Here is a 17,248-nt window from a genome sequence, read left to right as displayed (position 1 = left end):
TCTAAGTTGGCTTGGCAATTCTATTTCTAGAAACATATCCTCCATACGTACTTGCACATTTATGAAATAATTAAAGTGATTTATAACACTGTTTGTAGCAGTAAAATGGTGGAAATGAGTTAATCAGTAATGGACTACTTCTACAGTAATAATAAAAGGAATGAGGAATTCCCTCCTTATGTACTAATATAAAGTAATGACCAAGTTGTATGTTTAACAAGAAAGCGAGGTGCCAAATAATACATACAATATATTATCATTTGTAAAGAAAAAACCACGTGCACATTTTTGCTCATGTATGTGGAAAAGACATCTGAAAAGACACAGACACACAAATGTATGCATAAACTGATAATAGTGATTGTCTGTAAAGAAGCTAGCTGGGACAGAAGCTTCACACTGTATATCTTTTTTTATGTTTAAATTTGGGGCCATGCAAATATGTTACCTATTCCAAAAATTCAGTATTTTTAAAATTCAGTGAGATACTGGAACAAATCAAAGTGGAAAATACCAATAATTCAGCTGGAAAATAAGCAAAGGCAAAAAGAGGAAGTTCTTTGCAAAATGAAATGTAAATGTATAAAAGGATATGTATGACTCACCAGTGATTAAAGATACACAAATTAAACTATGATTTTTTTTTTCCTATAATGTGTCAGACTTGCAATGATGAAAAATCTCAATAACCAGAGTTGGAAAAATGTGTGGGTATGCATGTATTTTCATGCATTAATAATACTGGGTATGCAAATTGGTACACAAACTCAGGAACCACTTGGTAATATCAATCAAAATTTTAAATATACACACATTTGTAACAGTAATTCCTTATCTAGAGGTTCCTCCTATTGAATTTACTTGCCCAAGTATGTCAAGCTAGACATTCACAAGCAGTCCTTGTAGCAATGTTTGAATAGCAAAAAGAACTGCTAACCGAAATATCCATCAAAAACAGTGAAATGCATTGTCTAATCAATGGAACACTATACAGCAAATGAGGAAAAAGACCTAAATGCCATCACTATGGAACAGAATAAACACAACGTGGCTTACTCATACAATGGGACATTATTACAGCTCAAATGAATGGATTAGAATCAATGGGTTTCGGCATGAATAGAAACCCAAAACTTGGAGTACCTGGGTGGCTCAGTCGGTTAAGCACCTGCCCTTGGCTCAGGTAATAGAAAGGGATCAGTCCCATGTCCAGCTGCCTGCCCAGTGGGGAGCCTGCTTCTCCTTCTCCCTCTGCCTCTCTCCCTCTCTCTCTCTTGCTCTCTCTCACTCGCTCTAGCAAATAAATAAATGAAATCTTAAAAAGAAAGAAAGAAGGAAAGAAAGAAAGAAAGAAAGAAAGAAAGAAAGAAAGAAAGAAACCCAAAACTTAACAGCGAGTTAAAAAACAACAAGCAGTCATAAAACAGGACACACACAAAACAATACTCTTTGAATACGTATAGTGAGTACATAAAAACATGCACTGAGAGGAAACGGTGTCTGTGGAGAAGCATAGGAGGGAAGGCAGGAGAGGAGTGAGATCGGAGATAGTATGTAAAAGGGATTCCAATTTTGTCAATTATGTTTTCTATCTTTTATTCAAAACAACCTGACTATTTATTCATTCTGGGAGCATAAGAAAACTACCAATGTTTTATGAATTTTCTTCTCTGTACTTCCCTGCATTTTGTGAAGTTAAAGAGAAATAAAATGGATGTCTAGAATAATCTATCAGATATTGTAAGTTTGAACAGCAAGGGGCAAAGAGCACATTGAATAATTCCTTTAAAAAAAATGTATGTGTGTGTAAAACATTTTTTAGATGTTTATTTCCAGAGCCTAGAACACAGCCTGGTACTTGGTAAGGACTCACCAAATACCTACTGAATGAATGAATGAAGGAGTGAAAGAATAGCTACATACAAAACTTGTTAGTAATCATGACATTTTAATGTTATTTTCTTTTTTTCTAAAGATTTTATTTATTTATTTATTTGAGAGAGGGAGAGACAGAACGAGTGAGCACATGAGGGGGGTGAGGGCCAGAGGGAGAAGCAGACTCCCTCCTGAGCAGGGAGCCCAATGAGGGGCTCGATCCCAGAACTCCAGGATCATGATCCAAGCCAAGGGCAGATGCTTAACTGACTGAGCCACCCAGGCACCCTGTTATTTGCTTTTAATGTGTATATATTGCTTTTATATTTAAAAATAAAATTAGCTTTAAGTTATTTTAATAAATACTGGGCACGAGAGCAATGTACATAATTGGACTCATGTGGTGATTTAGATTTAATTAAATATTTATTCCTTCTCAGTTCAGGTATCTCCAGGACTTCTCGTCACCTTTAGTCTGGATCACACATGATGTTCTTCACTGTAGTTATTCCTTGTTCTTAAGCTCTCCACAGATATTTAATTACTGTTAAGTTTGGGAATACTATTTGCTAAAAAATTATAAACTTGAGTTTTCCCATGAAAGTAAAAAAGCAGTAACCTTGAATGTAAAGTAATAAGTGTCTGAAATACATAGAGCTATCATAAAGTTCATGCACTTTGAATTCTAAAGGAAAAATGGAGCCACCCACTGCAATGCACACGTATGAAGTGAAGCATTAGGATTCCAAGAAAGCAGAGCTGCATTAACAGCTGACAATGCAAGAACAAAAGAAAAAATTTGCAAAGCTGACAGGGAATTTATAGAAGAGAACTGTAAAGCAGAGGAACACACTCCAGAAAGACATATGGCCCTGAGGGTTTTACTATATAAGAGCTCAGTGGTATCATCCTGACACCAGTATTTCAAAAAAGTACACACAGCAAATGCTCAACTTTTGCTGAGTAAATAAAAAATTTGGTAGGGAGAGAAAAGTGTGTTTTTCAAGCTCAGAAGTACCAAAACAAAAGCAAGAGATTACGAAGGATCCTCCAAAGTACCAGGCTTTGCCGGCATCAGTAAATTTATAATCCACGACTACAAACTATCAAAAGGCAGTGTTAAACATGTAACAGTGAAAGTGTGCAAGAAATACAGAAATAGGACAAAATAATGAGATGAGAGGTTCCAGATTTCCAGAATAGGGATCACATGGGGAAGGTTTTAAAAAAACAACAGGACTTTGGCCAGGAGGCACCTGGAGGACAGGAGGCAAGGAACAAGGTATCTGATCTTGAAGGGTTTTGGGGCCTTATGTCAGGCAGGGACTACAGAGAATAAAAAGCAGGTAGAGAGGAATTACCCATGAAAATCCTTTAAATCTCTGACCTCCAGCATGCAATGCCAGTCTTTCTTTTAAGCGCTGATGGAGGTGGTAACTCCTTCAGACAAATACTACATGATATGGTTGTACATCAGCAGAAAGACCGGCTTATACAACTAATTTCTCCTTTTCTTCCTTTTCAGCAGGTATCGTTGAATCTTCATGAATGAAATGCATGGATGTTGTGACTCGGATCATAAATGTATGAATGACAGTGGAGACCTGGGGAGCTAAATCCCACTTTCCAGCTGCCCAGATCACCCAGCCATCAGGTCCTTCCCTCATGCACCAGGAAGTGACCACCTCTGCCAGGCACACGTGACCCTCTGCAACACCAGTCCATGTATCTACTTACTGGGTGCAAGTGTTTGCTAGGCCTGTGACAACTAAAAATCACAAATGGTGTGGCTCAAAGCACAGGAATGTATTGTCTCACAGTTCTAGGGGCTGGAAATCCAAGTCCAAGAGTGGACAGGGCCATGCTCTCTCTGAAAGTTCTAGGGAAGGAGCTGTTCTAGGTCTTTCCTAGCTTCTGGCAGTTCCTTGGCTTGTGGAGCCATCACTCCAGTCCTCACCTGGCATCTTCTCCATGTCTATATCTGTCTACCAATTTCACCTCATAAGGACACTAATCCTATAGGGTTAGGGGCCCACCCTACTCCAGTATGACCTCAGTTTAACTACTGGCATCTGCAACAACCCTGTCTCCAAATGAGGTCACATTTTGAGGTACCAGGGTTTAGGACATCAACATATCAATTGGTGGGAGGAAAACTTCAACCCAAAACACTCAATTTGCTCCCAACCTTCTTTCTGCCTCTTTATGTATAATAAGTTCAATGTGTAATTAAATATTACACAAACTAAGGAAATATGCATATAAAAAGAATGAGCACAGAAAACGAAATGTTCTGTAAAGACTTAATAAAGACCAGTAATTAGATGAAATCACATGTGAGTCAACTGTAAAATTCTGGGAAGAAAAAGCCAACTAAAAACACACAACTCTGAACTCTACGTGTTTTCTTTGAATTCAAAGAAATCAAAACAAAGAAGCCAAAAATTACAAAGGATACATTTTGGCTGCTATTTATATCAGAAACGCTAATCATGAACTTCAAACAATTAACTCATGTTAAAAAAATGTTTTCAGTCTTGGCTCTACATCAAAAGGTTGGTGAATGAATGTTTCAAGTTCCTTGTTTAAAAACCTTTCCAGCTCGGGCAACACCCTAACAGGGACATGTCCATGAAATACTACTAAGTGAACACTTGCCGTTACAGAACATGCAAAGTATTCCATTTTGTTCCCTAAGATTTTTAACAAACCTGAGAGCATGTTTGCAAACAACATTGAAAGGACTGGACCCGTTGTGAATGAATGCAAGTAGACAGTGATCATCAGTGCTGCTAACATCACAAAAAGGGAGACAACCAAACAGATAGTATCCATATCCTGGTGCAAATGTACAATACCACCTATAAAGTGCCTTTGTAGAATGAACTTGTATCTGATCTTTGTAAGAAAGGCAGAGAAATATGTTAAGAACGCCATGAAAATGGAATCAACCAAGTTCAGCCTATAAGAAATACTGCAGGAAAAATAACTAGGTTCTTCAGCAAAAATATTGCAAGGAGGAAAAAGACCTAGAGGCGCATCCTAGAAATTAAACAGAGACAGAAGGAGACATATCAACCTATCGTAATATATGAGAATTATTTGGATCCCAATTCAGTCAAACTGTATTAAAAAATTGTATTTACAAGACAATCAAGAAATCTGAACACTTCAATACTTTATTATATTGAAGAACTGCTGTTGGCTTTCTACAGTGTAATAGTCCAGCATCTTTATTTTTAGGTATAGGTACAGAAATATTTATAGATGATATGATAGAAAGACTAGAATTTGCTTCAAAATGGAGGGGATGAGTAGGAGGAATAGGTAGAGGTAGAAACCAAACAAAATTGATCATGAGTTGAAAGTTATCGAAGCTTGGGTGATGGGGAAATGAAGGCTCATCAGAAGGCCTTTGGGAGGAATTTAGGTTTAGATGAGGTGTGGAGGTGGAGCCCTCATGATGGGGTTAATGCTTCATAGGAAGAGGAAGGGACCTGTGTACATGCAGGCTCATGCTCTCTCTCTCCTCCACCTGAAGATATAGTGAGAAGACAACTGTTCTCAAACCAAGAAAATGACTCTCACCAGACACTAAATCTCCTGCACCTTGATCTTGGACTTTCAGCTTCTACAACAGCAAGAAATAAAATGCTGTTTATGCGCCCCCAGGCTGTGGTATTTTGTGACAGCTGCCCAAACTGACTAAACAGACCCCAACTGGAAACCTCCCAAATGCCAAGCCAGTAGGATAGATATATAAATTATAGTATATTCATATGATAGGAGAGTGTGCAACAGCAAAATGAATATTTACAACCATATGCAACAATCTGAGTGAATATTACAATTAAGATATTGTGCAAAAGAGGGCAGAAACCAATGTGTATGTACTGTTTCCAGCAGGTGTAGTTCATCTATGCCATTGAAAAGCAGGAGGGGGTGTTACTCTTGGGATGAGCTGGGGGACAATGAGCATGAAACAAGATAGGGTCCTTCTGGGAGCTTGTTATTTGTCTTGGAGCTGGTCACAAAGATGTGTGCAGTTTGTGAAAAGTCATCAAGTTGTCGATATAGGTGTACTTCTTGACATGCGTATTGTACTTCAACACAAAAATATTTTAAATATTTTTTAAATTAAAAGAAATATGTTGATTTAGTAGATACAGAGTGAGACCTAAGGATTTGCATTTCTAATAACCTTCCAGGTGATGTTGATGCTGTTGTTCCAAATGCCACATTGGGCAGCACTAAGCTAGGCCACTAGTGTCCAAATATACCTGAGAATTTCCAGGAACAGGCTCAGTAGACAAAGCATACTCCTATGGCCTCCTTCGTGTAGCTCAGGTGAGGGTGACAGGATTACTGAGCGATGCCTGCCCTCCATTGTCTACAGAGCCCCATGTAGATGTGCTGGCATCTCCCCAGGCTCATGGCCTGACAATCTCCCAGCCATGAAGGGCTCTAGCTTTGGCGTTCTCCAGGCCATATCCTATGAGCCACTATCTCAACTTGCATCAATCAGGAGTCTACTTATGCACCTGGAATGCTCTCCTCTGCTTCCTGAAACCTTCCACACCCTTCAGCTCAGTTCAGATGCTACTTCCTCCATGAAGCCTTCTCTTGGCTCCATCATGACTAATCCTTCCTTGGAACAGCCATGAGCCCACTATTTACACTTGACTATGAGCAAGGACAAGCCCGCCCTGCACCTCAGCCCCCTACGGAAGTGGAGATCTCTTCCCTCAATGTCAGTCTCCGAGAACAGAGAAATTCAGTTGATGCCATCTCTGCCAAACAGCACCAGGCTTGGCATCTAGTAGGAGCTCACTACATATTTGCAGGATTAAAATATGAGCTCTTAGAATCAAATAGCTTTGAGTCTGATTCCATTTTTCAGAAATATGACCTTGGTCACATTACTTGGTATCACTGGGCTGTTGGGGAGAACTAAAGAAGAATGTAATGGGTGTGTGTGTTGAAGGTGTGAAGGTAGCCTTCAGAAAGGCATGTCTAATTCCTGCCCCCAGGAACCTGTGAAAGTTACCTTATTAGGAAAAAGGGTCTTTGTTGACATAATTAAGGATCTTGAGACAATATTATCCTAGATGTAGGGTGAGCCTTAAATCCAATGACAGGTGTCCTTATAAGAGAAGGCCAGTGATACAGAAGGGGGCTGTGTGAAGACAGGCAAGATTAGAACACCTAGAGCCACTAGAAGCTGAAAGAAGTAAGGATTCTCCCCTAGAGCTTTCAGAGAGAGCATGGCCCCACCAATACCTTGACTTTGGACATCTGGCCTTTAGAACTCAGAAAGAATAAATCTCTGTTTTCAGCCACCCAGTTTGAGATCATTTGTTATGGCAGCTCTAGGAAACCAGCACAGTGGGGGTCCAATAAATACTTGTTCTTTTGTCTGTGCGATCATCAAAGTCTGACATTAGTTCAAAGGCTTTTAATGAATATGAATTTTATACATTCAAATGTTATTTGACAAACACACAGCACTTACTGTATGTTAGATAATGTTTTGCAAATGTTTGCTTTGCAAACATTATTTCTTTAAATATTATGATGACCCAAAAGGTACCATGATTATTTTTTTCTTGAGAGAGAGACAGAGAGAGAACGGAGAGAGGGGCAGAAAGAGACGGAATCTCAAGCAGACTCCATGCCCAGCATGAAGCCCAACATGGAGCTTGATCTCATGACCCTGAGATCATGATCTGAGCAGAAATCAGGTGCTCCGAAAGTACAATGACTCTTTTCATCATTTTGCAGAGGAAAAACTAAGAAACAGAGAGCTTAAGTAACTTGCCCAAGGTTACAGAGCTAGTAAACTATGGAGCCAGGATTCAAACCCAGGCAGTGGCTCCAGAAAGTGAGTTCCTCACCACAGCTCAAGTACTGGACTTGTTCCAGAATCTAGATCCCCATCCAGCAGAGGATACGTGGCAGGCCTGCTAGGCCTACCTTCTCTCCTGCTACTGTCCATCCTGCTGTGCAGTTCAGACCCAGCACTGCCTTCCCTGTACAGATCACACTTCACAGCTTATTCTGCAAGAGTAAATTGGAGGACTTCTGCTCAATGCCAATAGAAAAGTGGCATTTAATTCCACATTGGTTCCATCCAGCAGCTGCTCCGGGGTCCTCTTTCTTTACATTCATACTTAATCTCTCATTTCCTGCATGTACTTAAAGACTTCCTAAAAGAACATCACCACTGGAGACTAGAGGAGTAGGGAGCTTTTCTTGTGTCTTTTTGTGGGCCTGGCACACATGTCCCAGAAAAGCATAGCCTGCCTCTGTTGATGACACACATAAAGTCAGGACCACAGTCCAGCAGGACCTTGTAGATGTTACAGGAATATAGTCAATAGGACAGGGTTTTCTGTTTAGCTACAAAAGTTGTTCTATGAAGCAGAAGACACATGAGATGAATTGAGCAGTACCCGTTACAGTCTGCGGATGTGTCACCTCCCCCTGAAACCCATTCCACACTCACAGGTCCCTGGGGACATATGAATGCAATCTGTACAGCAGATATCCACAGAGGCAACATAGTGCAACACTGGGGGAGGGGAGACAGAGTCATTGGCCCTGGGTCAAACCCTGGGTTGACCGCTTAGCCATTAGTGTATGTGACCTTGGGACAGTCCCCGAGTCTCCTGAGTTCTAGATCAGCAAATACAAGCAGCAACTATGAGCTTGGACAATAAAGCCTGCCTCTGCCATGGACTCCTTGTGTGACCCCCAACTAGTTGTGGACCTCAACTTCCTCTTCCATAAAATGAGAATAATGGTACCTAGCTTGTAGAGTTATTGAGCTGTTCAAATCCCGAAAGCAGCTACACAATAGCTGTTAGCTTGTACATAAATTAGGATGAGAAGGCTGCCCAGCACAGTGAGTGACACCAGGGAGGAAGGATGACTAGATATTAGTTCTTTCCTTCAATGACCTTATCTGTGGCCAGGCCCACTGCCAATATGAGTGCTGGGATCCAAAGGAGACAATGCTGGCTTTGTTTGAATTAAGTAAGAACACACAGGTGTTGGATATAATATAACATCCTGATTCCCAGTGGACATTGGCAAAGACACATCTATTGGGCTGTCTGCCCAGCCATCCCCTTTCCTGGGAGGCACCTCCTTACCTGTGCCGTGGGGACAGTGATGGCTCCCAGGGTCAGGCCCACGAGATGTGACCATGGCCACCATTACTCAGTGGGTCTGTGGTAGGTGACTGGCCGAGGCAGAACTGGAACTTGGGTTTGGGACTTAAAAGAGAAGAACCCCCCAACTATTCTCCAGGAAGTAGGCTTGAATTCTGCGACACTGGATATCCTGGTTCTCTGCCAGGAGGGTCTGCAGGAGTGGATGAGCCCAGAGGGAGGGGGAATGGGAAGGCAGAGGTACAAAGGGACTGTGTGCAGAAAGGAGCCAAGGTGGGAGACAAGGAGGCCCTGGAGTGAGACCCAGTCCCTGGTGGCTGGGCACCACGAGGTAACTGGGAGTCATGATGATAAACTCCTTTTTTACTCTCTCAGTTAACAGGTTTATGTTACCTGCAAGGGAGGGAACTCCCACTTACTACAACATCCTGCCCAGATCTCAGACTCAGCAGAGGACAAGCTTCACTCTTCCCTCCTCCCACCTGCCACTCACCCAGCTCTGGCACCACCAAAATCAGATTAACCTAGAACGCTGTTAGAAACAAGTCAATCAGCCTAAAAATCTCATTTAAAAATATGCCCAAAACAGAGCAGAGAGTAATTTTAGAGACTTTCTATAAAAATAAAATAAAAGCGGAGCTCCAGTAGACTAACTCTGATCTGGGTCGTGATTTATGCCAAATTCATCATAAGACACATGAAATTGAAAAGGCACTGTTTACCATCCACGCCAGATAATCTTCTATAACACACACTCTCAGTGTGCAAAATTATCATTTTTTATAGCCATCTGTAGATATTTTGAAAGCACTGCGGTAAAGTAAAAGGGAAAGAAATGAGCCACAAGGTATGTTGTGAAATAAATGAGCCACAAGGTATATTGAGAAATAACTCGTCCTGGAGACAGAGGTTTCTCAATCTCCCCCTGGCTAGCTGTGTGCCTTGAACATGTTCTCTTATTCTGACTTAGCTTTCCTGTCTGTGACGGGGGGTATAATAAATAGAAATAAGACCTTCATTTACCACCATCATCTACCTGCCAAAGTTGTTGGGGGATTCGAGTGAGCTAACAGCAAAGAATGCCTTACGGCAGATACCAGGGATAGTGGGAAAGAACACAGAAGAGGAAGAATGAGAGTCTGTCAGATGAGGAGTAAAGACCATGCGGTAGACTAGCACTGCCCCCAAGCCCTGCCTTCTAGAACCAGTTCTGGGACTGTAGGGCTTGTGGGAAGACACAGCCCACTGAACTTCGAAAGTTCGAAAGTAATGGAATGGATTCTTCCATGGTAACTCCTAGAATATTCCTGATGGAGCAGCAGCAAGGATATTTCAGTGATCCCTCCCTCCTAGAGACATCTTTTTCTCATGTCCCTTTTTGGCACCAGTCTTGGTGTCAAATTTGGTCAATTCTTCCTCTCAAATAATAATATTACTAGCAGCTACACTTATTAAGGATTTTTATCTGTGCTTTTCAGACATGGTTTTAAACATAGGTTTTGCATACATCATCTTATTTAAGCCTCACAGATAAAAGCTACAAAGTGAGTTATAATTATAGTCATATTACATCTATGAGAGCAGAGGCTCTGAAAATTAACTTGGCCAAGATCACCCAGCAGGTAATAGACAAGAGTTAGGATTTGAACCAAAGTCCTTTGAAATGAAAGCCATGAAATTGATCCTGCCTCTGTTTCCTCCATTACCTTTGCCTTGTGCTGAGTTAGTCCGTTATTATCTCCCTCTGGACCACTGCAGAACACTCTACCTCCCTATGACCTCTCCCACCAGCTGCTATCAGATTCTATTTATTTATTTATTTATTTATTTATTTATTTATTTGAGAGAGAGACAGTGAGAGAGAGCATGAGCAAGGAGAAGGTCAGAGAGAGAAGCAGACTTCCCGTGGAGCCGGGAGCCCGATGTGGGACTCGATCCCGGGACTCCAGTATCATGACCTGAGCCGAAGGCAGTCATCCAACCAACTGAGCCACCCAGGCATCCCTGCTATCAGATTCTTTTTCCAAAACCCAATTCCCCTTCTGCCTTGGCTCCCAGCCCCGACCAGGTAAACCACAGAAAATCAGGCACTCTCAATAAATGATTGCCAAATCAATGAAATTTTTGCTTATGCTGCCTTAGCTTCCTTCCCTCTACAAAATTTGCCAGCTTATCAGTCAGGGTCTGACCCTTAACAGATTTATTCCATAAATACCCACCTCATGGGTCCACCCTGAATCACTCTCTCGTCCACTCCCTAAGTCATATGGTTCCCTGTGTCAGGAACACCCTTCCCTCAACTCCTCCAGTCATCCTGTCATCATCACCCTTTTTAAGTTGAATGAATGGACAAGCAACTCCTCCTGAATGTAAGCCATCGTTCTCTTCTCAGAGAGACTAAGCAGGGGACTCGGCATCCCTCTTGCAGCTTCAGACCAGGGGCAGGTGTTTATGAAATACCCACACCAGGTTCTCGAGCATGTTCTGCTGTGGTGTATAGTTACCTGTCTTTCTGGTCTGATCTAATCTGATCTTTTCCTCTGCCCAGGAAGGTAAATAGACTTTTATGTAAACTCCCAGCTAAATAAGACCATTCCATCTTGGATTTATAAGGATACACGACGGGCTTCACTTTAGAGAGTTACAAAGGCAAAATCCTTTATATTGTTTGGCTCAGACACAGGAGGCAAAGTGGAAAACTTCCCAGTCCAATAGCATGAGAAAAGGGAGGCCAGGATCGAGAGTCCTCCCTTTCTCTTTCACCCCTGCACTGGACCAGGACCCTGGATTCAAAACACTCTACCCTTTCAAATGAAAGTATATACCTAGGGGATCATTCTCTCTGTGAATATGTTACTTTGTAGAGGACTTGCCATGAAGTCATCTGAATGACTTCAAGGTTAATGTATTAAGTTAGTCAAGCTAATGAGTAGGATTTCATTTCTCTCTCTCTCTCTCTCTCACTCCTGTCCTCTCTCATTGTTGTTGTTTTTACATCTTCTGTTATGAAGATGTCTGCTTATGATCTGGCATTCATGAAACGCACTGGCCCAGTAGGAAAAACCACGTCTGCTACATGCCCTTTATGTGGCAAAGTACCTATAAGGGGCTCTGAGACCATTATGATATCTAGCAACTTGATGAAACAATTTAAAAAAAATGGGATGGTGGGGGGAAAAAAAAATCCAACACTCCAAGATGTCCCCTTTGAAATTCAATATTATATTCTTTAAGAAACCCAATCCCCAGCCCCCATCAAGGGGTAATGTGGCTCTGCTCTGGTATACTATTAAGACTTTTGGGAATTTCTTTTTCCAAAGAAATAAGTACTGATGAAGGTCAAGGGACAAGCAGGGCTAACACCCTCAGATTACAGCAGGATTTAAATTCTTCAGACGGCTCCTCCTAGACTAATAATGATGCCAGAGTTCAAAACCTGAGAATGTGCTGGATATAGGATACCTTTGACCTGATAATTTGAATACAAACTTCTAAAAATATGGCTTTCCTTTGTAAAAGAAGTGTGAGGAAACCTTCCTCTGAAACCTAGAGGAAGCAAAATAAAGCAACATATGGAAAGAGATTATAGGATAACTAATTACACGATATGCCTTAATGACACATGGATGCTTCACAGTCCTTTTGAAGACGCTGATATAAATTCATATAAAACAACCGAATTCTATTCCTTTTGCATAAAAAAACTCCAAAGAAATTAAAACTAAAAACACGAGGTATTTGATTATTCAATAATATTTACACCAAGTCTACAAATAAAGGAAGAGGTACCTATCGAGAATAGTGAGCTTATATCCCACATTAATAAATGAACTAGTTTCTACTTCTGTCTTTTGGATTTCCAAATTTAATCTTTCAAGCAGGGACATAAACAGTACGTAGTATTTGTTCAGTTTCTCTTCAATGGCAACAGGGCTCAGAGTGATTTGTTTCATTACACTGAAACTTAAACTAATAAAAAATGGAGAACTACACTTCAAACTGTTTCAATTTCTTAATCTGAAATAAAAAAGTAAGAAAATTTTAATATAAATGTATCATAATGAAAATCTATAAACTGCCTATAATATAAACAAGTGTTAAAGCTCACGAAATACCTTCTCTCTCCCTCTCTTTCTGTCTCTCTGTCTCTCTTTCTCTGTCTCTCTCTCTCATTCTCTCTCTCTCTCACACACACACACACACACACACACACACACACTGACATATAATCCTCTTATGAACAATAGCTGACCAGCTAAAGAAGATGATAAGGATTACTATAAATTTTATCATTTGTATATTGTAGTAATCAATAATAGCATTCAAATTTTCATAGTTTAAAGAACAATCCTAGAATAAGTCTAACATGAAGTCAATAAAACTTTAGATTGCCAAACCCTAATAGCAGATACTTCCCACAGACCATTTAAATTTTCATAATCTCGTTCCTGAAAACACATGCCCGCCGACTTCCCAGTACAGGGAGTAGGACAAACAACAATACTCATGAAGGGTAAGGCACCATGTCATTAAAGTTCTAACAAGAGACCATTCCTCCTTTCCTTACACTTCAAGTCTTAGAACTGAAGCAAAGAGTTAGCCAGGTAAACATGGCAGGTCAGGACAGTCATTTTCCTCAGCAATGTGAAATTGTACTTTGTGGTAGGTCAAGGAGGGGTCGGTCTGTGAGTGCTGGCTTAGCCACCAGAGGTAATTATTAACTCACCTGAGAATATTTATTTTTAACCGTAATTTTTACCTTTGGTTTGCACTTGAGAGTAATTCATTGTTTTCACCAGGAAAAAAAAGAAAAGAAAAGAAAAAGAAAAAAAAAAAAAAGAGGGAGGGGGAAAAAAGATCAAGAATTGGAAAACCAGCATAGCAACATTGTTTGAATTCATTTCTTATAATCACATTGATTAACAACCTATTTAACCTGGTACAAGTGTTCCTAACTTCTATCTCAATACTTTCTGCTCCTGTGCAATCCAATCACTTTGAATGTTATGTTTTTAAAATACTGCATATATAAATAAAATACTGAATATAATACATATTTACTGTATCATGATTAACAAACAATATTCTGTGTGCCCATGTGAGTGTGTCTGGAGACAAACTGCCCCCCCCTCCACGCCATGGGCACTTACCTTCAGGGAAAGCATTGGGCTGCACCACACGGAGGAAGACATGCACCATTTTAAAGAGAACACCAATGGGCCCAGCGTTGTAAGAGTCTTTGGTCTCATAGTTTGTGGTCGGCAATTCAAATTCCAAACCATCAGAACCCTTTGTGGATGACAAAGGCCCCAGGGCAGAGGTATCCCAGAACAGCTCCAGCAGCAGCAGGAAGCTGAGGAGGAGGGCCATGGCTAGCCAGATCCTGCACGCATGAGGTAGAGCTGGGGGCCTCCGGTCTCAGAGGTTCTGGAAGCCTAGGATGAGACAGGAGCTTGTGTTCCTGCGCCAAAGAGGCTTGGCGGCAAGCGCTGGGTGTGCAGAGCCCACTCCCTTCCCTGGCCGGGCTGGCATGCAGCAAAGGCCGTCTGAGAATCTTTTTGTGGATCCGGGTCCGGGTCCGTGGACTCAAGGCACCATCCCTGGTGGGAGAGAAAGGCAGCACTCAGTTCACCCGCGGCCTGTCTGCCCCAGGAACCTCCAGAGAGGAGGTGGCACAGCTTAGAGGTAGCGCATCTGCCTAATCCACTGCGTGGGAGGCAAAAGCAGAGACTGCTTAGAGCTGCAGGGGCACGAAAGCCAGAAGGCCCCACCCCAGGGTCCAGATGCATAACGCAGACCTTGATGGGTTCCAGAAACACTCTATGCTGCAGAGAAGGCTGTTCGGCCTTAGGAAGAGAGACTTACTGAGCACTTACTATGTACCCAACACTGCTGTACGTGCTGGGCCCGCTGGACCCTGTTGAAGGCATTATACCATTTACAGATGAGGAAACCTCTTCACAGAGGACTTCGGGGACTTGCCCCAAGGTCGGGGATGATTAACGGTGGGGTTACAATTCAAACCCAGGAGTTTTCCTTCAGAGCCCCTGCAAGACACCAGCACACCGTTCCTACAGAGCCTTCTCTCTGGGGCTCCATGCAGGCCTCCAGAGGCCCCAGCCATAGACCAGATGCCTATTTTTTTCTCCAGATTGGTGCAGGTGTCCCTGCTTTCTGGAGATACATTTTATCTGCTTTTTCTTCTACTCATTTGCTCACTGACCTTATTTCAGACATCTGCCTCTCCACCTCATCCCCAACCCAAACTAGAAGACCTCAGGGGCAGAACCAAGCTGTCTAAGGCTAGGTTACACTGGAATTTACCTTTCTAACATGTTCACCAGGTAATCCTGAAAGAAACCTTCGCCCCCAAGTCACTACCTGGGAATTATAGGTCCCAGGGATGAGAGACAGGGCAGAGGGAGATTCCCCACCACCCTTCCTGGGAGGGAGAAACAGGAATGTGAGAAGCAGCTACCAAGCCAGTGTATAGCTAGGGCAAGAGACCCCGAGGGCCTCCAAAGTAGACCCTGTCCCCTTGTGTTTCTAGCCCCAGAACTGAACAAAAGACAGGGCAGAGTCGGGGTTCAGTAAGTACCCCTCAAGGTAAAACTGAAAAAGCCTAAATGACTGATTTGTTTATGCCACTGTGTAGAAAAAGAACTAGGTGCATCAGAATGCAACATCGGAGAGGAACTGGGATGCTCTGCACCTATTCTATTCTGGGGTCAGGAGCACTCTGATTATATTCTATTTTGTACATAAGATACACACTTAGTAACTTTCAAAATAAGGGCAGGGTGCTCCTAAAACCCACTGTGCAATGGGGGAAAGAGGGTCTTCAAGAAAGTGACACATTGCACGAGGGGCCAGAGGGCCTACCACTTGTATTCCACCAAGCTGTAGAAAGTTCCAGACGAAAGGTGCGAATGCATGAGCTGTTTGAGTGAAGATGTTAATTCATATTTAATCTCCTGGATATTGCCTCATCTTCTAAGTCTTGTCCCACCCCAGTTACTTCTGCACAGAACTCCCAAAAGAATGACCCTAAACTCTCCTTATCTACTCATGGGCTTCTCAGAGCATTTACAGCTCTCAGTGCCAACCTTGTTAACCCCAAATCAGCTTCCTGTCGGCTCTCCATCACACCATGGATACACCAGGACCCTGGTAACTGTTTCCAAAGGGCATTCTCTCTTCCAGGCTTGGCTGCCGCAGCCCCCCTGCTTGGGCTCTGGAGTGCTCTAGCCTTTCACTGGTTCTGATCAGAAGTCACCCCTGTGTGCAAACACAGGCCTGCTCTGCTCCATCTTCAAATAGTTTCCAGAGAGGACAAATGAGAAAGAAACAAAGCCAGCTGGTCTTTACAAAGCCACTGTCTGGGAGTCTCCTGGGCTGCACAGGGCAGGAGAGGGAGATGAAAGGTGAGGGTGGGTGTGTTATTCAGGACTAGGACTACTGTCATTAGACAGGCAGGCAGGCATGCACATGCACACTACACACACCACACAGACTAGCACATACCACACACCACACCACACACACTAATACACACCACACACACCCCACACCTACACACACCACACACACTATCATACGCCACATGTACACACACCACACACACCACACACACTAACACACACCACACACACTATACATACATACACCACATACACTAGCATACACCACACATATACACACCACCCACATTAACATATACACCACACACTAACACCCACCACACATACACACACTAGCACATGCCACACATGCTAAACACCCTAGCATACATCACACACACTAGCACTCACCAAACACACACCACACACACTAGCACACACCACATATACACCAACACATTAACACACACCATACACACTGCACATACATACACCACATACACCACACAAAACACAACAAACATACATATAACACACACTATCAGACATATACACCACACACTGATACACTGCATGTATACACACCACACATATACATACCACACACACTGACACACTCCACACATATGCAAAACATATATACGTACAACACACACACTCATATAAATATCATATAAAATACATACAACACATACACACACATTACATGCTCCCATCTTGTTTTCTGCTAAAGCACAGGCAGGGAGCACAGCAGCTGGAAGGATTAAAGGCTCAGCTGCTAAGAAAGGCTGACTTCCTGTT

At 42.2% G+C, this 17,248-nt stretch overlaps 1 protein-coding gene across 3 annotated transcripts in view; it reads right to left on the bottom strand.

Annotated features, from left to right (window-relative positions):
- Nucleotides 1-14,647, bottom strand: part of LOC111149017 (prominin 1) — a 105,166-nt gene extending 90,519 nt beyond the window's left edge. The window contains exon 1 of one of the 3 annotated variants that reach the window (XM_022505897.1): nucleotides 14,198-14,647. In XM_022505897.1, coding sequence (XP_022361605.1) covers nucleotides 14,198-14,417 — 220 coding nt within the window. In that variant the 5' untranslated portion in view covers nucleotides 14,418-14,647. The remainder of the gene's footprint in view (nucleotides 1-14,197) is intronic. The other 2 variants (XM_022505896.1, XM_022505895.1) reach the window with 2 other exon arrangements.
- Between the last annotated feature and the right edge of the window lie 2,601 nt (nucleotides 14,648-17,248).

Source organism: Enhydra lutris, unplaced genomic scaffold (genome assembly GCF_002288905.1).
Source record: "Enhydra lutris kenyoni isolate GAN:26980312 unplaced genomic scaffold, ASM228890v2 scaffoldscaffold21, whole genome shotgun sequence".
In the NCBI taxonomy this organism is placed as follows: domain Eukaryota; kingdom Metazoa; phylum Chordata; class Mammalia; order Carnivora; family Mustelidae; genus Enhydra; species Enhydra lutris.
This window is presented reverse-complemented; position numbering and strand designations above follow the sequence as displayed.